We start from the raw sequence: 27728 nt of genomic DNA, 5'->3' as shown, positions 1-27728 counted from the left end.
AAGACTGTTTTATACTCTCAGAATTCATAAGGATACACATACAAAGGCTACACATACACTCCTGCTACATTTTAACACAAGCAACCAAAAATGACCACCAAACGGAAACCAGTTACAAACACATATCCACTGGAATACTGCACAGCTCTTAAACAACAAAGATACGTCTGTACATACTTTCACGAAAGTACATATGATGAAATGAAAATTCAAGTAGTAAAAGAGGAAAGACAGGTTGACCCAACTTATTGCACCATTACTACCACCATTGCCACCACAACCAAATACAAGAAATGGTACCAAAAAGGCACTTAGAAAAATAGTCGCCAAATAGTAATAGTTTTAGCACAGAGAAGGGAAGAACTGAACTACGGGGAAGTACCAGAGTTTGATAATTTTTCAAAAAACAGTATTGTATTACTTGTACAAGATTTTTTCAAAAGTGATTTCTCTCTCTCTTTTGTTTTTTTTTTTTTTTGCAATTTTAATTTATTTTATTTATTTTTTTCAGTGTAACAGTATTCATTCTTTTTGCACAACACCCAGTGCTCCATGAAAAACGTGCCCTCCCCATTACCCACCACCTGTTCCCCCAACCTCCCACCCCTGACCCTTCAAAACCCTCGGGTAGGGGGATAGGAGAAGAGTAAATGAAACAAGATGGGATTGGGAGGGAGACAAACCATAAATGACTCTTAATCTCACAAAACAAACTGGGGGTTGCTGGGGGGAGGTGGGATTGGGAGAGGGGGAGCGGGCTATGGACATTGGGGAGGGGAGGCGAACCATAAGAGACTATGTACTCTCTTGTTTTTTTAAAGATTTTATTTATTTATTTGACAGACAGAGATCACAAGCAGGCAGAGAGGCAAGCAGAGAAAGAGAGAGGGGGAAGCAGGCTCCACGTTGAGCAGAGTCCAATGCAGAACTCGATCCCAGGACCCTGAGATCATGACCTGAGCCGAAGGCAGAGGCTTTAACCCACTGAGCCACCCAGGTGCCCCTGCTCTGATTTTGTTTTTGTTTCACAGAAAAATTTCAATTGAATTCAAATCATATTGGCTTTTTCTCTAATGACAAATGTCATATGAATATCAAAATGATATTAGCAATTCTACTTTTTCAATTACTCCTTTAAGTTCAGCAAAGGTACTCAGGAAAAACTTAAATGGACAAATTTAAGAAAAACATAAACAGTAAGACTGTAGTACTAAGGAAGTCAAGAAATTAGGACATAATAATGCAATTAAACAACATGATATTTTCTCAAATAGCAAGAATATTCCTTTTCTTTGCTCTTTACTAAAAAGGTAAAGATTTCTGCCCAAATTGACTTTCAAATGTAAAATATTTTATTGATGTATACTCAAGAATAAAAAAAAAGAGAATGGAAAATCTATCAACAATATAATGGTCCCTCTAAATGCAAAGGTTACATAAAGGTTTCTTTTTAAAAACCTCAAGGACGTACTTAAGTAGCTAAAAAGAAAGCAGTAAAACTGCAAATTACTCAAACTTACCCTGCAAACTTAATATTTATAAAATGCCTTAAAAATTTCTTTTCAAATGCATTTTGAAATGAGAACGAAAGCTACTTTCAGTATTTTCTCCTCTAGTATGTGCAGAATCCAAACTACCTTGTTCATTTGGCTTCATGGAAACAACACGTGAAAAAGAGAGAGAGAGAAGAGCTGAAAAAAATGTGTGTAATGAAAATGCTATGAACATGGGTATGATCAAAATATTGTTTTTCTTTGTTTCTTGTAAAATTTTCTTTAAAATGAAAAAGATTATATTTATTTGGCACAGAGAGAAAGAGTACAAGCAGGGGAGCAGCAGGCAGAGGGAGAAGGAGAACCAGACTCTCTGCTGAGCAGAGAGCCTGATGTGGGATTCGATCCCAGGATCCTGAGAACATGACCTGAGCCAAAGGCAGCCACTTAACCGAATGAACTACCCAGGTGCCCTCTTGTACAATTTTCTTAAAAAGAACTCTGTAATTGTGAATGCCTACTGTAAGGCAGTGGACATGATGATGAAAACCATAGTTAAAGCAGGTCCAACTTTGTTAAATCCTTCTCTTCAAATAATTCCTTGGTATAATCTTACTTAATATAATAAAAAATATTGAGAAGGTTGAAAAATACTCTAATCAGGGAACTTCTTTTACAAAACTATACAAATTTCTATTAACTCATAATCTGTACAGTGGAATCAGATGGTCCAATGAAATGCATTATGAAAACTCTTACTACTACTCAGAATTTGCAAAATGTTTGATAGGAAAAAGAAGTTAAAGGTGATATGGGGATAAAGCTGAGCCCTGGGTATAAACTAAAAGAAAGAAATTAGAAAAAGATAAAAAAAGTTTCGAGTTCAAGTCAATAAACTTGTGCATAGTACACAACGCACCGTGCTGGGTTGAGCTGGTAGTTGGACAGATGGGTCCAAACACAAATACCAGCAATACATTTTTATTAGGTAACAAAGCACTGGACAGGTGCTAAGACAATAATAAAATGAAAAGTCTTTCTAAGAATTTAAATTTCACTGGGAAGACAGAACATACACATAGAACAAGGAACTACATATTGCAAAATATCATATGACAAGGGTCATACAAGTGGGAGGGAGAATAAAGGCACTTCTACAAGGATTCATTGCTAAGACATCTGTCTAGATATAATCTGGTTTGTGCTGGCCTTTAATCTTGTTGATGTCATCTGCTCTCATACCAAAATAAGTTTAAACTTCTAGTTAAGCAAAATGAAAATTGCACCTCTTCCTGTTTTAACAAAGCCAGCTTAAAATCTGGTTAAGTTTAAACGACATTATCATCATTTTGACACTGCCTTTTTCTTAAGTCATCATTTAAAGATTTTCTTTGGCATTTAAGTCCAGTTACCTGATTCTTTGAATCCTGAGAGAGAATACCAATCAGGGGACCAGTTAAATATTGGGTAGGTGATGCCTAGTTTAATTTAAACCTGTAATGCCCATGTATAGAATTAAATATATCTCAGTATTTGATATGACCAGTAAATGTAATGTGGTGTCCTGTCTGAGATCCTGGAACAGAAGAAAGACCCGAGGTAGAAACTGAGGAAATCTGAGTAGAGTATGGTATTTAGTTAATAATGTATGTCAAGTATATGTACTAATGTAAGATGTTGACAGGAGGGCAAACTGGATATGGGATATATGGGAACTCTCTGTACTGTTTTTATAATTTTTCTGTAAATTTAAAACTATTCCAAAACAAAAAGTTTATCTAAAAACATGCCCACATATATGTAGGTAATACATATCAGCATTTGAGACTATTACTTCCACCAAATCATAAAAAGGATTGTATTCAAATTAGGGCAAGTGATCATAGTTGGGCTATATAACACACATAAAAAATAGAAACATGGCTGTACAATCCTACAGGGGTTGCGAAACAGTGAGTGCTCAGTAATGTTATATATCAAATATTATTATCCAAGGTACAAGAATATAAACTCTGTGAGCTCAGAGAATTTTTTTCTGGTTTGTACGCTGTTGTATTTCCAATACCTGGCACGTAGTAAGCATGCAATAAATGGTTACTGATTGACTCAGCCTCATCAGCCTTAAAAGAAAAGTACCCGAAATGAGGATTATAAACTAGTGTATGTGTAAGAACAGAAGGTTAGTATTGAAGTGGGACAAAAGACCAGTTTAAGGACTAAACAAAAATGAGATATTCTAATTTACAGCAAGCAATATTTAGTTTAGGATATAAATACATACAAGTCAATCTCTCCCGGAGCTCAGGAGTTGGAGCCATATCTACAGCGCTTTTGCCATGGCAGTTGACTAATGTAGGATCGGCACCGTGGCTAAGTAACAAAGAGCAGACTTCCACACGATTCTTGGAAGCAGCCTCATGGAGTGGAGTGAACTGCCAGAGATCCATAGCATTAACACAAGCTCCATGCTGAATGAGGAAGAAAAGTTTTAGGTCAGTGCTCATTTTGCTGGGTCAAATAAAACACAGAAGACATTTATTTCCCTGTAAATTTCAGCTATGACTCTTCGAAATGTCAAGAAGGGTTTTAGCTTCCTTAATATCAGTTTTTACAAACAATTTAAAATAAAGTGAATGTTATAAAAATTTTAAGGCAACAGTAATATTTTTAAACACCTTTTGTTTTCTTAAAACTCTTAACTGGCCTACAAATCATGTGAAAACTTATGACAAGTTAGAAAAAAAGAGCAAGTAATGCTCAATATTTTAAAATTTTCTTACCTTTAGTAGCAGTTCTGTGACTTCATAATGTCCATACGAACATGCATTATGAAGAGGCACAAGTCCACTAAATGAAAAAAGGCAAATTAAAGTACTGCAATTTCAAATAATGTAGTCATTTACCCAAGAAGTGCTAAAAGACAGAATTTTAATAGATTCCAATATAATTATATTAAAAATATCTTAAAGTATTTAGTAAGAGGATACAAGGCATAGCTAATGTTTAACCTTTTATATTTACCTCGTGTCTTGTGTGTATAAAAATATAATGATAAAAATACCAATTAGAAAAGTATTTAAATAAAAGGAAGAACATGTGTTAATTGACCACTGCGTGCTTTAAAGATCAAGTATCACAGAAAAATGTTACTTGAAAGTGAGTTGAAATATTTCTACCATTTTATTTCATTGTGGAAAGTAATTTCCAGCTTAAGAATGAAAAATCCAAACTCCTATAACTTGCACCTCCAAGCATCACTCTGCATGAGTCAAAGACCGCCATTTTTGTGGTGCACTTCTCTTGATGACTCACCTATCGTACATCCATCTGGTTTTGGACATGCACAAGGAAACCGAGATGTACAAGAGCATCAGGCACGTGTGCTCCTATACTATTGGGACACCATCTGCGTATGGCAAAACAGCCGGTGCCAAGAGAGAAGCAGTACCACAAAGAGTAGATCTGGAATGATAGATTCCCTCTCTCATCACCATCTCAAATACTGCGTTGTTTCTTCGTTTCCTATGTCTTCTGACATGGAGAGGGGCAAAGTGAAAGAAACCTTCCTCTTTGGGCTGCTTCGCTTTATGCTGCCAATCACAGGAGTATAATAGGGACCTCCTTTGCCTGTATTGCAGTAAGGTCAGTATCTTCTCGATCTTAAGGGGGGACAATGAGGAATGTTAGCCTATCACATAGGCGCAGACCTAATTCCTAGATGCCCTGAAGACTAGGTAAGGAATGGGTACAAAGTTTTCTAAAATTTGCTTCCTAAGTAGTGCCTCCCATCTCCCACCACTCCCATATCAACCTTTGTAAGTTTTCTCAGGTCAGATGTCCGGGATTGTATCAGGATAAAAACCAAAGTAGAACGTTATAAACTTATGATTTTGGTTTATCCATAAAAGATGATCCTTACATTACCAGGTGAAGAGGATAGCTATGTTACTGGCTTATCAGAATTTTCAGTTTGTTTTATCTCCCTTTCTGGAATGTCACTTGAGTTGAAAAATAGTAAATGTAATTGAGAGAAGCAAATTTTAACTCCAAATAATAGAAATGTGATAAAATTTAACTAATTTAGGCCATCACCATGAGAAAGCCTCTTCAGTAAGTAGAACATGAAAATGGAGTCAAACCGAAGTTACTAACATTCTTTTTATTTATTTTTTTTTCAGTGTAACAGTATTCATCGAAGTTACTAACATTCTTAAAATGCTACAGGAGCTGTAAAGAAATGGGTGCCTTTGTCCAGTGTGCAAAAACCTTAAGTGTTTTGGATGCGGTGAACAAAGCATAAGGATCCCTGGGTGAGACCATTCAAGGGAGTAAATGGACACACCTACCCTTTGTCTTTCGCGTGAACATCGGCTCCATGCTGGAGAAGCAGCTGCACAATCCGCACTCTGTTGTAGCCCGCTGCTAGATGTAGAGGGGTAGACTAGAAAGGAAAAAGAAAAACACATCCCCTCCTGAAGTAAATCTTTCTTGCTTTGTCATTTCACGGCTGTTTACTTAGACTGAAACGCAGTAAATGCGCACACGTGCAGAAGGCGCGGAGTGGAAGTGCCAGAAGGTCACATTTCATAACTGGATGACAGACAGTTCCTTCATCTTGGGAGGAAAATCTAACTTCAGCGTCGTTCACCTATTTCTCCCACTTGTTTTTTAAGGCCTTCAGTAATCTAGCTCTACCCCAACTTCTCTACTTTCTTACTTCTCAGCGCTCTGGGAAGACTTCTTAGGGTTCACATTCCTCACAACCGGAAACATTCTTCTTTATCCTACTTTCCTGCCCACTTTGTAAGTCTGAACGTTTCAATCCCCACTCTATCATAAGGCCTTCCCTACAGAGCTGGCTCTCAAAATTTCTCTTGAATATGAAGGCTGAAAAGCCTCTCTAAAGAACAATTTGAAGACACTTTAGTGGCAACAAAAAGGACAATGGACTGTATTCATTCCACGTGGCTGTTACCAATGGGTCAAAATGAATTTGCTGTATCAGATGCAATGACATGACAAGATAGTATTTAATTCTACTTTATGTACTATATATGCAACATAAATACAAAATACAGTTTCTCCCCAACTAATTTCTGCCACATTAATTTGAACCAAGTTATTAAAAGGTTCTCTGCTCATGTTTTATATGGTAATTAAAATAGTCAAACTTTTTTTTTTAAAGGGCAGTAACATTAAATTAAAAGGTTCTCTGCAACCACTGCAATTTCCCCACCTTTGCTCACTTACTTAAAGTTTAAATACTGTGACAGCTTTTCACACAGGGTCTAGTATACCCTCATGTACTCTCGTTTTTCCTGTCTTCTATTTGGGCCTTGATATTTAGTAAGATTTTCAGTTTCTTTTCTTCATATACTATAAATGGCAAGATAACAAAAGTATTATTACTGCTTTCGAGGCAGTACATTTTATATATTCTGACAGTCTTTAAGTTTAGGAAATAGTTTGGGGCAGTTCACAGCTAATAATGAGGAGACCAAGTAGATGATTAGAGAGTCCCAGAGAGGAAGTCAGGAAACCTGATTATATTTCTGGATCTTATGAAACTGTGGAAGTCATATTCCCTATACATCTCAGCCTTTTCATATGTAAAAGAGATAAAATCATTCATCCTATCTAGTTCAAAAATGTGCTAAGAACAAGTTTTATTTCATATATATTATAAAATACTATATAAAAATAATTAAAATTTCTTTACCATCAAACAACTTGCCCAACCAAATTTCTGATTCCAGACACATGACAAATGTTATTGCAAATAAGACTGCCAGGAAACATCAAGTTATTTTCTAAACTGTTTCTCCCCTCCTTTAATATTTTAAAGATGCTGTTTCCCTATCTTCTGGTTTGTATCACTTTGGACTAGAAATTTGCCAGCATCCTTATGTTTGCTCATTTGCACATGTGGCTTCTGTTTTGGATACGTTAGTATTTTCTCTTTATCACTGGCTTCAAGCAACCTGATTGTGAAGGACATTGGTATGCCCTTCTGCTGCTGATGTTCCTTCTCCGACTTCTCCTTTTGTGATGCTTGGGGCTTGCTGGGCTTCTTAGATCTGTGGTTAGTAGTTTTCACCAACTTTGGAAAATATTCTATTATTTTTTCAAATATTTTTTTCTGTCCTCTCTCTCCCACCATTCTCTCTTTAGGGAACTTCAATTATGATTATGAATATATATATATATTTTTTTTTCATACATTTTAAGAAACATATTGGGTTGCTTTCAAAGCTTATTTTTAAGTTTTAGTAAACAGAACCAGAGCAACCTTTACACTAGGACTAATTCCCCTTCCAGGGAGGTATGACCCTTCTGAGTACCCTATGATAGCTGTTGAATGAGGAAGTTTGCCCAGTCCAGCTGTTAGCAACAGAACGATCACAGATGTGGTGCGACTTGACGTGCTGGGGCTGCTACCTCTAATTCTCTTTCAGTGGTTCTTTTTATCATCCCGTGTGGCTCCCTCTGACTCCTCTAATCAGTACTCAGCTGAAAGGAGTGAGGGGAACTTTGCAGATCTCTGGAGCTCTCTTCTTTGCAGTGCTCTGTTCACTGGCCCTCCACCTGCTAACTCTTGCCCAAGCTCCTAATTTCACCTTCTCATCTCAGGGAGATCACTGGGCTTCCCCTGGGCTTCCTCTCTCTGATTTAAGGACTGGAAATGCTTTCTAGGCAGTAAGCTGGAGCAATCACACAACTTGGCTTATTTAATGCTTATCTCTCAGGGATCACTTCCATGTACTGCCCGATGTCCAATTTCTGAAAACCATTGTTTCATATATTTTGTTTAGCTTTTTTTTAAAAAAATAATTTCAACAGGGAAGGTAAAATTAGTTTCTATTACTCTATCTTGACCCACCTTCAGGACTGAATTGGACTTTACAATACAGTAAGGAAGCTTCCTCCAGAGACAATGACTGCTTTGGATGTCCAGCCAATAAGTCAGTAAGCTTTTATAGGACTTAGCTGACATTTATTATTATATGAAAAAACTGACATTTTCATTACTGATGCACAAAAAGATTTTCCTTTTTCATATGAAGAATATTTTACAAAATTTTGTTCAAATACATTTGATCTAATAACTGTTTTTCTTTTTCTTAAAAATGAACAAAGTCCCTAAATGGATGAATACATATACATACACTTTAACTGTTTATTTAGAAGGATAAAACAGAAGAAAAAATATTTAGTTTGCGGATTTTTAAGAAGCATTGAGACTAAAAATTATTTATAGTGCTTTGAAAATGGTTTTATATTTAGTTTCTAAATTACTGTAATTAGGTAAATTAGAAGACTGTAATTGACAAGGTAGGAAGTGATAGGAGGCTTGAAATAGAGCAGTTGTGAAAGAAACAGAGTTGAGGAGTGAGTATCAAAAACTATTAGAAAGCAGAATTGATAACTGATGCAGGTAGTAAAGGATACAGCAGTTCCAATTAAAAAATGTCAGTGACAGATGAAAAGAAAGGATTGATATAGGTTGGAAAAGGGAAGGGGGGAGAGAAGAGGAAGCCAGAGGGAAAGATTTCGAGGTTTGGGCTTATCGAATTTGAAGTACCTGATACCCCAGTGATTACAGGACTAACTAGAATTCAAGGGGTGGTGAAGACTGAACACAAATTTGGTTATCACTCACATTCATTTAAGATAATGCAGCACTGGGGTGCCTGGGGGGTGCAGCTGATTAAGTGTCTGCTCTTGGTTTTGGCTCAGACCATGATCTCAAGGTCATGAGATCACGCCCTGTGTTGGGCTCTGCACTCAGCTTGGAGTCTGCTTAAGACTCTCTCTCCCTCTCCCTCTCCCTCTGCCCCTCCCTGCCCCCATGCTCTCTCTCTGAAATAAATAAATAAAATCTTAAAAAATAAAATATTTTAGGGGCGCCTGGGTGGCTCAGTGGATTAAGCCGCTGCCTTTGGCTCGGGTCATGATCTCAGGGTCCTGGAATCGAGCCCCGCATCGGGCTCTCTGCTCCGCAGGGAGCCTGCTTCCTCCTCTCTCTCTGCCTCTCTCTCTGCCTGCCTCTCTGCCTACCTGTGATCTCTCTCTCTGTCAAATAAATAAATAAAACCTTTAAAAAAATAAAAAATAAAATAAAAAAATATTTTAGCATTTGCAATGTACATGGCAGCATGGTAAGTGCTAGGGCCAGCTTGATCACAAGAAAGGCACAGTACTTTGCCTTTATGAGTCTACTTATTCCTCCAAAACATGAGTCCCTAAATGAAATAACATATATACTAACTCTTCAAAAGGCCAAAGAGGAGGAAACAGAAGTCTAGGTTCTGAGGACTTACCCAGAGAAAGCAGACAACTACTATTAAATGTGACAAATACTGTAGGAAAGGAAGTTCAGGATGTCCTAAGCGGCTGCACACCTAAACCACTGAGGCCAGCGGCAGGGACTGCCATTAGGGCAGATTCTCAGAAGAACTATTCCCGGAAGGCAGACGTGAGAAGAAACAGAAATCACTGAGGCAGCAGAATGAGGAAATTTATTGCAGGTAATATGAAGAGCACATATCCATTCCCACCAGACACAGAGGCATGAAAAAAACCTCAGCAGCTGGGGTGCCTGGGTGGCTCAGTGGGTTAAGGCCTCTGCCTTCGGCTCAGGTCATGATCCCAGGATCCTGGGGTTGAGCCCCACATCGGGCTCTCTGCTCAGCAGGGAGCCTGCTTCCCCCTCTGTCTCTTTGCCTGCCTCTCTGCCTACTTGTGATCTCTGTCTGTCAAATATATAAATAAAAATTTTAAAACAACAACAAAAAACTCAGCAGCTAAGTGCAATATGTGAGACTGCGGGAGACCCTAAGAACAGTGGGGAACGTCTGAAGAACCTGAAGCAGAAATTACTTAAGACTGCAGTTTTGGGAAGGTCGCTGTGGTTGTTCTACAGAGAATAAACTGGGGGTGGGCGGCAACTCCGATGGCAGAAGACCTGAACTGAAGACGGCAGGATGAATGGAGGAGAGCAAGAATGACAGCGTCGGTTCGCAAAATGGTAGCAGCGCCTAAGCAGCGGTAGCTGACTCTTAAGGGAATAGATAAATTCAGAGAAAGAGTAAGTACAGAATAAGCGAGATGAGCCTTTCCCAGTAGTAGTTCCAATGCGCATGCTACTTACGCAAACTTAATAGCATCACTGGAGGGCATATACAAATCTGTAAAATGTATGCAATAAGTTTGAAGAAATTACAAAAAGCAAAAAGAAAAAGTAAAAATTAAGAACAGGGGCGCCTGGGTGGCTCAGTGGGTTAAGCCTCTGCCTTTGGCTCAGGTCATGATCCCAGAGTCCTGGGATGGAGCCCTGCATCTGGCTCTCCGCTCAGCAGGGAGCCTGCTTCCCCCACACCCTTCTGCCTGCCTCTCTGCCTACTTGTGATTTCTGTCAAATAAATAAATAAAATCTTTAAAAAAAAAATTAAGAACAAAGAATGATTTGAACAGGCATACCCTACTAAGATCTGGAGATTTTTCCTCTAGAAAAAGTCCAGTAGGTATTGTTTAGCATTTAAACATTATATACCAAAATACTATCTTCTGATGCAAAGTAATTAAAATCATGTGGTCTAGGACTAAATTTAAAGAATGGTTAACACACAGTGCCAACTTTATACCTCCATTGCCAAATGGCAAAGTAATGATAAAAGTAATTTTCTAAATGCTAGGATAATTAACAGAGTGTAATATATAGGCTTTAGAAAAAATCAGACAGACCCATTTGTAAAATATTCACACATGTTACTTGATAATTTCGTGGTGGTTGTAAACTAGTAAACACAAGAAGTAAACATTTCATCAGACACAGGCCAGCAATTGCCACCAGTTTGCACATCTTAAATTTATTTTTTAAGATTTTATTTATTTATTTGACAGAGATCACAAGTAGGCAAAGAGGCAGGCAGAGAGAGAGGAAGGGAAGCAGGTTCCCCGCTGAGCAGAGAGCCTGATGCAGGACTCGATCCCAGGACCCTGAGATCATGACCCGAGCCGAAGGCAGAGGCCTTAACCCACTGAGCCACCCAGGCGCCCCTTAGATTTATTCTTAAGAGATTTTTCATCGGAATATTCAAAAAGCCAAGCATGAGGAGTGATAAAGTTTGGAACACTTGCAAATATACAAACTAGTTTTTTCTGCTGTAAGAGAACGTTATCGCTGACATTTTATACTGTGACATGTTTATAGAAAAAGGAATTCCTCCTTAAGAAAATCTCATAATTCCAAGTTTTCTTCTTGGAATCAGGCTGTAAGAAACAAACATACACATCTACCCTTGTCTTTTATGATACAGATTTGCAGCACAGAATAAAGCAAGTAAGACAGCTTTAACTTACCCTACACATACATGCAGAGTGAAAAGATTTGACAAGCGACAGCCCCGTTTAAAAGCTGTGCCTGCAACCTTACCGTAAGTCTGGGCAGCATAATATAAGGAAATGAGTAAAGGCTTTTATATTTGGGGTTTGCATCCCTGCTTTGCAGTTTTACAAGGTATATGACTTTGGACTAATTTCTTAGTGTCTTGGAGCCTTGCCTTCTAATGTCTGTAAAATGAGAATTGTCATTTCTACCATTTTAGGTTATTCTATGGATGGCAGAAAACGGTATAAGCACCGAATACAGTATCACACAGAAAAAGCATGACAAATAATAGTTACTACTTATTATCACTGTATTAAGTATCTTATACACTTATAAGTTACTTCTTAGTGGTCATTTATCAGTCCACAGCTTACTTTAGCTGTTGGCACTATGTGACATAGCTGATCACTTCCTCCTTCTTGAAATATTTCTCTCCTTGCTATCTGGGACACCAAGACCTACCTCACTGGTTAATCCATAGTCTTTTTTTCTGGTTGCTTCTCATTTTCTTGACATTGGAGTACTCCATGACTGTGTCCTTAAATCTCTTTTCTTCATTATCTGTACTCATTCCTTTGGTGATCTCATGAGATCTTGTGCACTTATTTAACTTTCATACACTGATGACTCCTCAATCCTGTCTCCAGCTCAGTCCTCTTAGCTGAACGCCTGACTCTCGTCATCGAACTTCCTACTTGACATCGCCACAAGGATATATAGGAGATATCTCATGATCATCACGTACACAACTGAGCTGCCAGTATTCCCTCCAAAACCTCCAACGAAGAATTTCCTATTGCTGTTAGCAGCAACTCTATCCTTTTTGTTCCTGAGGTCAAAAACTTTTGAGTTTTTCCTGAGTACCATCTTTCCCTCACACACTACACTCACTGCAGTCAGAGTACTTCTGTTGGCACTATCTCCAAAATATCTCCAGAATCCAATACCACTGGCCTGGTCTAAGTCCCCACCCTCTCTCATCCAGCCAAGTTGTGACAGTCATCTATTTGGCATTCTTGCTTCCAGCATAATCCCCTCAGAGTCCAGGCACCACACCTGCAGAGTGCTCCTGCTAAAGCTATAGACCAGTTAGATATACCAGTCCTCTGCTCAGAACCTTCCAATAAACCTTCTTTATCCCACTCTAAGTAAAAACCAAGTTTGTATAATATCTAGAAGGCCATAAAAAAATCTCTCCTAATACTACTCTCCAATTTTCCAACCTCATCTTTTACTCCACTCCCCCTGATTCGCTCCACATGGCTCAAATGCCCTATTACTAATTAGCTGAAATGACTGGGAATTAGATTGTACTAATAAGTGAATAACCATCAGAAAAAATTATAGGCTTACCAGTAACAAAATATTTTCCCACTTAAATTTAATTTCACATGTGACTTAACAAATCCAAACAACAATGAAAGACAAAATATTCCTGGGGGTTAAATATCAAAATAAAAGAATCTTATGGATTCATAAGGCAGCTATCAGCTTTCAAAGACCTATATTATTATTATGTGCCCAGAATATAAAAATTTAAATTCTAAATCTGAGCAAAGAAATCATGATAACTATGTCTTAAGATTTAAATGCATTATTACACATAGTCAATCCCAGAGGAATTTTAGCATTTACATTTTAACACAAAACACACATTGCTCTCTTGCAAATGACTGCTGGGTATAGGGAAAGCGTTCCTTGAGAAAGCTCTGGAAGTTTAACCATTACCATACAGAATATATCCCAATCTTTGGAACACTGTTCATCTAAAAAGCATAAAATATAAAAATTAACTCTTAATTTCTTAAGACTGTTTTTATTCCACTTTCATAACGCACACACTTTAGGACATTCCTTAGATAAGATTTTAAAATGAGATTCCCAAATACCAATACTCCTTGGACATCTGGGTGGCTCAGTCAGTTAAGTATCTGCCTTCAGTTCAGGTCATGATCCCAGGATTTTGGGATCGAGTCCCCTATCCATGCAGGGACTCGATCCTCTGCTCAGCAGGGAGTCTGCTTCTCCCTCTACCTCTTTTTTTTTTTTTTTAATATTTTATTTATTTATTTGTCAGAGAGAGAGAGAGAGAGAGAGCACAAGCAGGCAGAGGCAGAGAGAGAAGCAGGCTCCCCGCTGAGCAAGGAGCCCAATGTGGGACTGGACGCCACCCAGGCGTCCCTCCCTCTACCTCTTGCCTGCTGCTCCCCCTGCTTGTGCTCTCTTGCTCTCTCTTTCTCTCTGGCAAATAAATAAACAAAATCTTGAAAAAAAATAGCAATACTCTAAATAATTATCTCTTCTCCTTTTGTTCTGTCTTTGAACACGACTTTGCAAATAAAATACAAAAAAGATTGCCAAAGACTGGTCCTAAAATTATCGGTCACAATCTTTTACTCTAACACCTGTCACAAAATAACGTACAGTGATTATTTATTTGTCTCCTCTAATGTACCCTGAACTCTTAAGAACAGAGACTGTATCTTAATTTTACGTTTGAAGGCTTAACACAGTACCTTATATTTAGTAGGGTATTAAAAAAAGAAAGTTTTTGTTAGCTTTTGATTTACATTACTAAAAGGGAAGAGAGGACATGAAAAACCTGGTTTGGTGAAAAATCTGTGTGAGTTATACCTACATTTCAACAGAGGCCTGAGTGATGTTTGATGCCTTCCCTAGGAAAGAACAAAACCACAACTGTGAAGCCATGATGTAAGTCATCAGAAAGCTATCTAACCTCATGATACATAGTGTATTTTGGTTTTCATTAAGATAAAGGCCCAGTTTGACCTCGTTCAAATCTTCTGGAATTTTCCAGACCATGGGGACTAACTCATCTCAGTTCTCCCAAGATTTTCCTGGTCCCAGAAAACCCATTCATCCCTGGCAAATGGAGACGCTTGCTCACTCTACTCAGTTTCATGCTGAATGAATTTCCTGGTTCCTGGAACTGTCCCAAGTCAGAAAATTGTGTGTGTGTCTGTATGTGCGTGCCTACGTGCAAGGGCACACAGACACTCTGAATAAAGAAAGATTGATTCCTCTGCCAAACTAGGAAAAGAATCCTATTAAAAGTTGGCTCAAGAGATAACAAAGGATACTTCTCTTCCCATTTAAAAAATTCCTTTAAAAGACCCAAGTGTAGTCTCTCAGTCCACACAAGCTCTACAATCTAGTCAAGCTCTTCTTCCAGCCTCTTGCTCTTGCTACAGTTACAAAAATGGCTTCATCAGATAAAGCTTTATGATCTTTTCAGCGCTTGAACATGCATGTAAGCATCATCCAGATTCAATGACCATTCATTATTAAGACTCGGGGACACTGGCATCTGCCACCTCTTTTCTTGTCTTTTATTTTTCCCACTGAAGTGTTCTGAAGCAAACTCAAGACACTGTTCACATCTTGCTCTTACATATCTCCCAAGGTGTCTCTAAAATTTATGGGCATTTTCATTTAAAACCCCATTAACAAAACAGTGGTAAATCCATTTAATACCCATATAAAGCACCTTTTCCTAACTTCCTGAAAAACTCTCTCAAGTTGGTTCGCTGGATGTCAGGATCAATTCTTTTGGTTCTTGTACCATTGAGTCTCCCTACATCTACAATGGTCTTCATCTCTTTTTCCCTTGTCCACGATCCTGCCTTCTTGAAGAGACCTTGTTAGTTGTTCCCTTTCCTGTGTGCTGATGTCACTTGTGCCTATCTCTGTTTTCCGTGTTCCACATAAATCGGAACTTCCTCTTTCACGTGAAACTTCTTTAGCAAGAATACTTCATAAACAGTACTTCATGCAGCACTGCATCAGGGGACATATTATGCCTGGATATCCTCCTTTTCATGGGAAGACGGCTCTGTGTGCCATCAGTTTTGCAATTACTATCTCTGTAAACTGTGAATTCCAGATATCATCCTTGTAAATTTCTTAACTTCCTGCCATCTTTTTTTTTTTATAATTGTGTTATGTTAGTCACCATAAAATACATCATTAGTTTTTGATGCAGTGTTCCAAGAGTCATTGTTTATGTACAACATCCAGTGCTCCATGCAATACGTGCCCTCCTTAATACCCACCGCCAGGCTCACTCATCCTCCACCCCCTCCCCCCTAAAACCCTCAGTTTGTTTCTTGGAATCCATAGTCTCTCATGGTTCATCTCCCACTCCTGTTCCCCACCCCCTTCATTTTCCCATTCCTTCTCCTAATGTCCTCCATGCTATTCCTTATGTTCCACAAGTAAGTGAAACCATATGATAATCGACTTTCTCTGCTTCATTATTTGACTCAGCATAATCTCCTCTGGTTCCATCCACGCTGATATAAAAGTTGGATATTCATCCTTTCTGATGGCTATGTAATAGTCCACTGTATATATGGACCACATCTTCTTTATCCATTCATCTGTTGAAGGGCATCTCGGCTCCTTCCACAGTTTGGCTATTGCGGACATTGGTGTTATGAATATTAGGGTACATATGGCCCTTTTCACTACATCTGTATCTTTGGGGTAAATACCCAGTAGTGCAATTTCAGGGTCATAGGTCATTAAAAAAAAATTTAATTTTTTGAGGAATCTCCATGCTGTTTTCCAAAGTGGCTCCAACCAACAGTGTAAGAGGGCTCCCCTTTCTCCACATCCTCTCCAACATTTGTTGTTTCCTGCCTTGTTAATTTTTGCCATTCTAGCTGGTGTAAGGTGGCATTTCAATGTGGTTTTGATTTGACTCTCCCTGATTCTATCTTTTTATAAAGTATATACAAACAAACAGAAGATCATTACACTTAAAAATTCCAAAACTTATTTCCACATTTTTATAAAAACATACTTCCAGTTATAGTTCCAAAAAAGATGTGTTACATATGTATTTTCTCAGTTTTATAACTGGTCTCAATTATCAGTTATCTTTACTCACCATGCCCTCCAACAGAATTCCCTTTTATATTATAAAAATAGTGTATTCCCTCTAAAATAATAGCAAGTAAAATGTTCTCTCTACTTCTTCCTCTGGCTCAACAAACCCCTTTTCTGAAGGGAACCACTGTTTATAGATGCACAAGTATCATTTGAGATCTTTTTCTGTGTACATAGACACGTTTTTCTGAGTTCTTTTTTGCTGTTGTTTTAGTCACACAAATGGATCATATTATACTCTTCTGTAATTCGCTACTTTTCTCTTAAAATATTAGTATATATGTTTATCTCATTCCTTGTATAGTATTTCCACTGTTAGCTACACCATGATTATCTACTCACTGTCTGGAAGTGGACAGTCAGGTTGTTCCATCTCTGTTCTGGCTCTTTAACAAAAAACACCTCACTCAAACTTCTCATTTGGTTAAGACAGATCAGTATTTCCCTTCCACAAATAAAATGCTATTATCAGCCATTAATATAAAATTCCCAGGAAAATATAATAACCACATAATCAGAGCTTATTAGACTTCTTTCAGGCAGAGAGACATGATTAATCTGCTTGCTAGGTACACCTAAGAAGTTCTTGCAGACAGTGATACTTTAATCAAAATCAAACAACTTGCAAGCTAGAGAATCAATATGGGCACGAGTCCATGGAAATACATATCACCGATGTCTGTCTTCTCGGGGAGATTTAAAGTAGTACCATAATGAAGATTATATAATCTCTTTGAAGTTTTCTCAATTCTTGGGCTTTTATAAAGGGAATTTTTTTTTTTTAAGATTTTATTTATTTATTTATTTGACAGAGAGAGAAATCACAAGTAGGCAGAAAGGCAGGCAGAGAGGGAGAAGCAGGCTCTCTGCTGATGTGGGGCTCGATCCCAGGACCCTGGGATCATGACCTGAGCCGAAGGCAGAGGCTTAACCCACTGAGCCACCCAGGCGCCCCTATAAAGGGAATTTTAAAAAGAAACTACCTGGGGAATGAAAACTGATGAACCCAAGTAGAAATAAAAACTTCTAAAAAGATATTTTATTCATACCTTTTTCAAAAACTAGGTCTCCTTTAACTTGTTTCTTCTATGGATTACACAATACTCGATCCTCCTATAGTAATGTTTTCTTCTCCAATCTTTTCCTCTGGTCCTGGGCCTCCTGCTCAGTGCTACTCTAGAGCATACTATCTTGAGCTAAACACATACATGGTTTCATCACAACGGACTGTATCAGGACTATTACTTTGTAATAACAGACATGATACCACTCCTAGAACCTAAGAGTGTCTAACGTATTAATATTTTCTGTAAAAAGTTAGCAGACAATCATCCCAGTTTCCTCAAGGAGTTATTTTCAGGCTAAAATGAAATGGAAGATATGAAAACATTTTGAAAATATAAAGTTGTTTACTGAAAATAGTAGCTAAAATCTACTAGAGACTTTCTAGGTATGAAGCATTTTTCAAAATGTATTATACGCATTAACTTGGATTTACTTGTATTTATCTTACACAACGATTACCAGAGCTAGAAAACTATTACAATCTGCATATAGAGGAGGAAACTGGGGAACAGGGAGACTAACACAAGAAGTCAACAGCATCGTCAGAGATCAAATCCAGACGGTCTGACCTCAGAACTCCTGTTCTGCCTTCCTCCTTTTCCTCTGGCTGGCTGCTCAGGTTCTAGATAGCATGTTCAGAGATGGACTAACACGGCTAAGAGGCAGGAAGAGTAACTACCGGTGGGCAGGGATCCCGGTGGTGGCTCTAACTACTCAGCACTGATCCACAGGTACTATATGTGAAACCCCATGAGTGAGGAGAGTGTGACCAGCCCCCTGGATGAGCACCCCGAAATGTAGGGCTTCTTAACAACAGCTGTGTAGAATAGTAAGTAGTAGAGGACAAGAAAGAATAACAGGAAACTGAAATCGGACAAGACAATTTATCTGCATCTTTCCTACAGCAGGGTTTTTCTACATATCTCTAACAGATCGTCACTTGGTCTCCTGAACTAAACCCCTGCAGTTGCCTCAACTGCTTTTTCCAGAATAATTTCCTGGATACCTTCCTGGTTACCCTCTGGCTAGTCAATACAGCTCCCTGATGTGTACCATCTTAAGTTCGGCACTAAGTCAGATATGGTCCGATCCAAACCAGTGAGCTCTCATTTATTAAAAAAAAAAAAAAAGTATTCAAGCAGAGCCGGATGGCATTCCGTCAGATTCTCACAGTGAAGGTCCCGACACTGCGTTGGGAGGCTGGACTAACTACCCTTTACGTTCTCCTTCAAGGAACATTCTCTGAATTCTAGATAGGCTGCATGAACAGAGGTAAATATGATTGCTGTTTCCCAGCCTCAGAGAGGATAGTCTTCCAGAGTAACACCTGTCATCTTTAAGAATGAACCTAAAGCATTTGAAAACTTGTAGAATTTATGAAATGGCTTATAAAATAAAGTTTCTGTACTTCAGCTGCCTTATATAGTAAAAATTTATTTTTAAATTGAGACTATAAAGGACTACCTTTATTTTAAGTACATGTATTGGGAAGAGAAGGAGAGGGGAAAGGAAAAGAGCATGCAAGAAAGAACAGGAAATCCACAGAGGAATCTTTGTGAGAATAAAGTTCTGAATGCCAACTTAATTCAATTTTAACTTCACGTTCTCATCATGGAAACTCCAAGGGGATTCTTCGACAGCCAGAAATTTGTTTTTTTTCTTTTCCAGCCTCAGATTCAGCAGAATTGAAATGTACGCATGAAAATGAGAGTTTCTTGCTTCCTCTCATTGGGTTTGTATGGGAGGGGAAAAAAAAAAAAAAAGAATGCTTAGCACTCTCAGAAGGTGCAACATTAATTTTGCATTGTTTAATGAGAAACAGCTGTCAGACTTTATGGAAAACAGGTTTCATGCCTGATACTAACCTGATGCTTTATCCCTTATGCAGAAAAGTTTTCACACTACTCAACCCTCTCCTGAATTCTTTTTATAATTAATATTCACAGTCTTGGGTTTTAAAATCTAAACATCAAAGATTCTAACTAGCATTCAATAGAGAGCAGACTTATTTTTGAAACAGGACACAAAGTACATTGATTGGCATCTAAAGATTATTTATGAGGGACTCGTTCTGCGTTAGACCATTAAATAGTCATTTTAACCGTGCAAATGGGAGAAATTCCTGTAGTTGATATTAATGTTGTTAGGAGCTCTAGGACTTGGGAGATAGGTTGTCACCTCAAAGTTCCTTCAGTGATAAATTCCTTGTTTCTGAGCGTGTGTATGTGAATCTGGCAGCTGATATTAGCCAAGAGCAGAGAACTCTAGTTCTGTTCCCTGCCCACAGCCCCTTCCCTGATCGTAAGAGGTACTGAGTCCTCTCTGAAACTAGATTACTTTAATGGGCATTTTTATGGTCTCAGAATAGGGTATTACCATGCTACTATCTTCACAAAAGATAAATCAATATAGGAAACGTTTGATATGTAGAGTTTGTCTGTTTTCAAATTTCCTAATTCGGCTATCCAAATATGCATTTCAAATAATTACGCATGGTATTCATAGTGTTGTTTTTGAAGTTTTACTACTGACACTATTCTTAGCAGAGTAAGACATTTTCTTACTAGTCACAGAAAGCAATCTTCTAAAAAAAAAAAGAATATTATGGGGATTCTTGATGTTTTTAGATATTTTCCTTTATAATTCTAATTTAATTGAGCAAGTAAGTAAATGGATGAATATGCATGGGGGGAAGGGAAGCACGCTCCCTGGTCAAGTATTAGAAAAGAAATATTTTTTAAAAAGGTAGTGATATGAAAATAACCCAGTGTTATAGACTGAGTGTTCTGTGCCTACACCCACCCTGGCAAATTCATATACTGAAGCCCTAAACCTAATGTGGTGGTACTTGGAAACAGGACCTTAAGGAGGTAGGTAGGGTTGGATAAGGTCATGAAGTGCGGTCCTCATGATGGGGTTAGTGCCCTTATAAAGAACAGATATCCAAGAGCTTGCTTTCTCTTTCAGCAAGAAGGGGGCTCTCGATAAGCCAGAAGAGCCCCTCATGAGACACTGACCATCCTGAAACCTTGATCTTGGACTTCCCAGCCTCCAGAACTGAGAAATAAATTTCTGTTTTTTATGCCACCCGGTCTATGGTATGGCAACCTGAGCTGGGATACCAGGTAACTGTACAAAATTAATTAAGAAATTAACAATTTATATTGCTTTTGTATTATAGCCAGACCACAGTTCCTAATAATGCTCATTCAAAGCTCCATATAATCTCAAAATTCATTTTTTTTATAAAGATTTTATTTATTTGACAGAGAAATCACAAGTAGGCAGAGCAGCATGGAGAGAGAGGGGGAAGCAGGCTCCCTGCCAAGCAGAGAGCCCAATAGGGGGCTCGATCCCAGGATCCCCGGATCACAACCCGAGCCAAAGGCAGAGGCTCAACCCATTGAGCCACCCAGGTGCCCCAATCTCAATTCTTTTTTTTTAATTTATTTTTTTTATGATTATTTATTTATTTATTTATTTGACAGAGAGAGATCACAAGTAGGCAGAGAGGCAGGCAGAGAGAGTGAGAGGGAAGCAGGCTCCCCACCGAGCAGAGAGCCCGATGCGGGACTCGATCCCAGGACCCCGAGATCACGACCCGATTAACTCTTCCTTTTTGTTGCTTCTAATCAGGCCAGAAGTTTCTAAAATCTGACTTGTCTTTGTCCCTAAGCAAGCCTTTTACCCACTAAGGTTCACCCTTCCCTAAAGGTAATACTCTACTATTAACTGATGTTAACCCAACAGTTTAAAGCAAAGAGATCATATCAAATCATAATCATTATAGGGATATTTTAAAATATCTTCTTCAGGTGGTAACTGATAACATAAAAATATGTTCCTAACACTGCCCACCATCCCATTCAGCCACAGAACTTGGACATCGTCAAAACCGCTGGAGCTATTTTGTGTGTTACTTCCACACCCTCTGCCCTTGCCACTCGGCCACACAGATGTTTCCAAGTGAATGTTGCAGCTGAAATCTACTGTACCCTATAAAGTTTGGTTCACTTGTAGAGGCAGAAGGAGCACTTTGAACTAAGATTCTTGCCATTTTAAAAGAAGACACTTAAGTGTCACTTTTGTAACCAGGCTTCTAAATCAAATTTTAGTGAAGAATCAGGGGCGCCTGGGTGGCTCAGTGGGTTAAAGCCTCTGCCTTCAGCTCAGGTCATGATCCCAGGGTCCTGGGATCGAGCCCCACGTCGGGCTCTCTGCTCCATGGAGAGTCTGCTTCCTCCTCTCTCTCTACCTGCCTCTCTGCCTACTTGTAATCTCTGTCTGTCAAATAAATAAATAAAATCTTTAAAAAAAAAAAAAAAGAATCATACTCACAGCAAGATGATTGAGTACTCACTCCTTTTCTATTCCTCAACTAGTAACCAGTCCAATGTTGACAACTGCAGGAAACATGTTTTTTGGATACGGGTGTAGGAGAAACCAAAGTTAGGTGGAGGGTGGCTAAGCAGAACTCCTGTTTTACCACCTGCCTTTTAAAGTTTTTGGTGGTTTTTTTTTTTTTTTTTTTTTTTTGACAGATCACAAGTAGGCAGAAAAGCAAGCAGGGAGAGGAGGAAGCAGGTTCCCCGCTGAGCAGAGAGACTGACGTGGGGCTCGATCCCAGAACCCTGGGATCACGAACCGAGCCGAAGGCAGAGGCCCCAACCCACTGAGCCACCCAGGCGCCCCTACCACCTGCTTTTTAACACAGGTCCCTTTCTACTAAAAATTCTTTTCTCAAAGAGAGAAACAGAGCACAGTTGGCATGGGTACTAATTACCCTCACCAGTAGAAATGTCATGCTTGACAAAATAGAGACTGTTTTAGTAGAAGCGATTCCCTAATGAAAAATAAAAAAGACATTTTCAAGCCCTTATTGTTACAAAACGAATATACACAAGCTTAGAGATTTTATACAATATATTCTATCATAAGTAGGCAAGAAAACTTGCTCTAAGGGATTTCTGCATTATAGTAAGGCATGCACTGCTCAGCAAGATGTATTTTTAAAAAGTGATTAGATTAGATACATAATTAAACATAAAGTACTTGAAGAGTTCCCTAATGCAGATTTACGGCATTTTGACCTCCCTGTAATCTCAAGTAACATCCATAAAAGTTGGAAATTTAAAAAATGGTATGACTTTTCATCTACCAAGTTTTGCCAAGAACAGAAGACGATGATAAAGGCCATGAAAGGCTATAGAGAGCCAGGCATGGGCCCTCAGGTAATGCTAACACGTTCTTAAAGGGAAATAAGGCTCTAGGTAAATTTTATTCCAGATTCCAGGACTGTCTTATCTGGTGTGACTCCATACATCCTCACATAATCTAATTCTGTATGACTGGTAATTGCTACTAACTCTAATGAGAAATAAGTAACAAAATACATTACAATCTTAAAATGTTGGTGTTAAAGGTATTTGAGAGGTCATATGGCCAAATTCTTCGATGTGTAGGCTAAAAAATGGAGAATTCAGGGGTGCTTGGGTGGCTAGGTCAATGGAGTGTCCAATTCTTGATTCTAACTCAGGTCATGATCTCAGGGTCATGAAATCAAGCCCCGAGTTGGGCTCCGCTGTCAGCACAGAGTCTGCTTGAGATTCTCTCCCTCTGCCCTACACCTGGATCATGTTCTTTCCCGGAAAGAAAGGAAAATAGGAAGGAAAGAAGGAAAGAAGGAAGGAAGGGAGGGAGGGAGGGATCTTTAAAAAAAAAAAATTTACAACTCAGAGGTATGACAAAACTTGCCTAGTAGTAATTTAAATTTAAAACTTGGCCTTGGGGCGCCTGGGTGGCTCAGTGGGTTAAAGCCTCTGCCTTCGGCTCAGGTCATGATCCCAGGGTCTTGGGATCAAGCCCCGCATCGGGCCCTCTGCTCAGCAGGGAGCCTGCTTCCCTTCCTCTCTCTCTCTGCCTACTTGTGATTTCTGTCTGTCAAATAAAATCTTTAAAAAAAAAAAATTAAAAAAAAAATAAAACTTGGCCTTTAGCTTCAAACTCCTGCTTTTCCCTATAATACTATGAGCACCCCCAACAAATGTACATGAACATGAAATTAATTTTTGCATTCCAAGGGGGAAAATAATCTTAAAATGTAAGATATAAATTCAAAATAATTAAACATATCTAAGGAAATAAAGGTATTTGGAGATTTATCTTTAAATCTTCACTAACTCTTCCTCACAGCTCTGAAAGAGCCCTTTTCAGTAATCCACTTAAGAAAAGATGCAAGCTTTCCTGCCCAAAAGATACTAAGTGTTGCGTCATATTCTCTTATAGTATGGGCATTTCAATGATCCTGTACTAGATAGCAAAACCCCCCCAAACTAGTGGCTTACCTGGCTGGCTCTTCTACTCTATGGAGGATGGGCTAGGGTGCTAGGGATGGCTGATGTCACCTGGAGGCTAACCTGGGAACGCAGTTGAGGGTACACTGTCTGGGATGCGTGCACAAAGAGTCATACAGAGACTCAGCTGAGCTCAGGTGGGTCCCCGGGTAGAGGTGTCCACGTGGCTGCATGGGCTGCCTTATGGCGTGGCAGCTGAGAGCATTCCAGAAGCCCTGAACTGCCCACTGCCAGACCAATTCAGGGGCTAGTCCCGAAAGTGGCAGAACACCACTTCTGCTTTATTTTATTCGTCAAACCAGTCCCATGCTTAGCTCAAAGTCAATGCAGAGAAGGAACTAGACCAAAGCATAAAATAATGAGAGGCATGGTTTCCTTTGAGAGGTCTTCAAAGTAACAATCTACCATACAATGGCTGTTTAAATCCTGGTCAAACATGATATTTGGTGGAGACTCACACTGAGGGAGGGAGCTGTTAATCAAGAATACCGCGAAATTCTATATTACAACAAACATATGTAACTCAAAATTCAAATATAAATGCAAAAGAAAGCTCACTAATCTTACATTCTTTGTTTATTGGATTCATTTATGGAATTGAAATGAAAACTGTGGTATTATTTTCAGCCAGATATTAATTTTAATAAATATAGGCTCAAATGGTTATAGATATCTCAAAAACACATTTCTGAATTTATAATCTGTTAATATAAACAAATTTATTTATTCAAAGTGATGTTTTGGGAGGGTGGTGAACACCAAGCTCCAAAAGAATTAATTCAATTATATGCTTCGTAGACTACCTGGTAATATACATTTTATCCAAATGATGTGTGACTGAAAGACAATTTCCATGGTGAAGTGGGGGAACACTGGAGTACTCAAAACTATACATATGTCCATTCTAATATGCTCCAAAGCTTCAAAAACATGTATCAAAGGAATAGGGTTTTAATTTATTGAGATTCTACCATGTGCTACAATGGTTTACATTAACCACATTATTTTACTTCACCCTCTCAACTACCTTGTGGAAGGAGTATGATTATCTCCATTTACAAATGAATGCACTGAAAACTGCAGAGCCATGGCCACACACTTTGAAAGTGGAACAGCAGAGAACAGAACCCAGTCTAACTTCTGAGTCTATTTGATCTCAACTAAATAATGCTTTTATGGTATCTTCAAAGGGTGGCACTAAATTCTACTTTATTTCTACCTGATCTCCATTAAAAAATAGTTTTCAGGGGCACCTGAGTGGCTCAGTGGGTTAAAGCCTCTGCCTTTGGCTCAGGTCCTGATCCCAGGATCCTGGGATCGAGTCCCGCATCGGGTTCTCTGCTCAGCAGGGAGCCTGCTTCCTCCTCTCTCTCTGCCTACTTGAAATCTCTGTCTGTCAAATAAATAAATAAAATCTTAAAGAAAAAAAAAATAGTTTTCAAACACTTTAGTTTTCTGTTTCCAGAATCTTATTCATTATTAACTGTTTTATGGAAGCAAACATTTACACAGCGAAATCTGACATTTAAAAATACCCTTCAGTGAATGTTTCTGAGTTTAAATCATGCTCCTCCAACTGCCCATTCACCTAAATTTGTGGTTTCTTACAGCAGAGCATCCACGTCCAAATACTAATGCTTTAAAATAAAGGGACCAAAAAGAAAAGAAAACAAAAACAAAAACAAAAAACAATAACAAAAAACCCACCTTAAATCTACACTTTATAATTGTATGACAGCAAAAGGAATCACACATTTTTTAGAGCGTTACCTTCAATGTACAGGAAAATGTCTTAATCATTCTATCACGCGCTGAGCTTGTGAATCGATACCATTAAACACGTATTTATCTCCCATAACACTTAGCACAATGACCTAAACACTGTACCTGAGTGCTGGCTGAATGAGTGAAAGGAGCAGAAAGAAACCTGAAACACCAGAAATTACACTGAATACTTCCTAAAAATAAGTTACCAACAAATATTCGTTACTTTCATTATTTGGTGACAAGCATAGTGACAGGCACAGTACACGCATGCAAAGTATTACGCATACAGTAATACCCAACTCCAATCTAGTCCCTTGTTATAAGGAGGGGATAGATGTAGGACATTCATTTTGGAAGGGGATAAAGGCAGCCAAGAAAGGGAAATCACACAAGAGGGACCAGAAAGAACTCTGAAGAGGGCTGAGTAGTAGAATAATTTGAGATGTACTGAAGAATTTTTCTGTTCAGTGTATAAATGCATCCTTATGAAAATTCATACTGAAAAACAAGAAACCCCTACCACCTTAAAGTTACATATCAAACAATTATTTGGCTGGTTGCTAATAAAACATCTGATCTTGACAGAACACACTTTAAAGGGAGAATAAATGTTTGAAAATATAGAAAAAAAAAAAAAGAATTCTAGAAAGGGAACAATCTGTTCAAAAGATCTAGTTGCATTTCACTCCAATTCAAAATAAGGAACCACAAAATGTTATGTCTAATCATAATGGGCAACTGATTGAAGAATAAATTCTATCTATGCCCCATGTTTCTAAAGTGGCCATCATTTAATGTGTATATAAGTGTACAAAAGTGGCATTTCAGAACAAAATATTATAACAAAATTTTGTCTTTGTTTTTTTCGGGGTAAAAAAAACAACTGGAAATTTCTCAAGTAGTCAAGCTCCACTTTGATTTACATGTAAAATAAAAGCATAAATAACAATATATATTATTGGTACTTCACTATTTTCAGAATTCTACAGGTTAGAAAAACAAATGTCTATGGGAAATAAAAACATTAACCACTCATATATTACCTAATTAGATAATCACCAAGTCACAGTATAGAATTAAGAGACTATTTAAAAGTTACACTGTCATTGTATAATCCCACGTATTGCATTGAAAAGGAATGCTGCAGTCTAAAACCCCCACATGTATCGAGGCAAATTCTGCACCTACTAGTTAATATAAGGAACAGTTCTCTCTAAAAATATTATGAAATTGACATTTCCATGTGCTTTTTAATTTATAAACCAGGAATCATAGTAAAAACAGATAGGCAAGGACTCACTTAAGCATTAACACAGTTGTTTAGAAACCCTCTAAGAATAAGTTTGATTCTGCATTGCATTCTAAAATGCAAATTTAAGAAATAAAATCTTATATGCATAACTTACTATATTTGTAAAGTAGCTTTATTCTCTTGTTAATATACAATCTGACTTCCTAAACACATGCAAATGGCCTGAAAAAATACTAAATACATAAGACAGACGTGTAATTTCACAGCTAGATTTGCTTACACATATCCTTGACACAAAAAGCAAGAAAACAAAAGATACTGTCATAACTAAGGGATCTTATCCCAATCTCCATTAGCACCCAGAATATTTACCACTTTACTGTAGCTAATAAGAACTACTCTGTGCCATAAACAAAGGTAATACCTAAATATGAACGTAATTTGATTTTAATTATAAAATTTTATTTGCATTTTGCATACTGATGCACAATTGTGAA

General features: G+C 38.2%; 1 protein-coding gene across 2 annotated transcripts in view; it reads right to left on the bottom strand.

Moving 5' to 3' along the window:
- The window catches only part of TNKS (tankyrase), a 210244-nt gene that overhangs the window by 63455 nt on the left and 119061 nt on the right, over positions 1–27728 (bottom strand). For both annotated transcript variants that reach the window (XM_045993366.1, XM_045993356.1), the window contains 3 exons: positions 5840–5934; positions 4274–4340; positions 3775–3961 (listed from right to left, as the gene is read on the bottom strand). In XM_045993366.1, the coding sequence (XP_045849322.1) occupies positions 3775–3961; positions 4274–4340; positions 5840–5934 (349 nt within the window). The remainder of the gene's footprint in view (positions 1–3774; positions 3962–4273; positions 4341–5839; positions 5935–27728) is intronic.

This window comes from Meles meles, chromosome 2, assembly GCF_922984935.1.
Source record: "Meles meles chromosome 2, mMelMel3.1 paternal haplotype, whole genome shotgun sequence".
NCBI classification, from domain to species: Eukaryota; Metazoa; Chordata; class Mammalia; order Carnivora; family Mustelidae; genus Meles; species Meles meles.
Note: the sequence above shows the minus strand (reverse complement) of the source record. Positions and strands in the feature narration are given on the sequence as shown.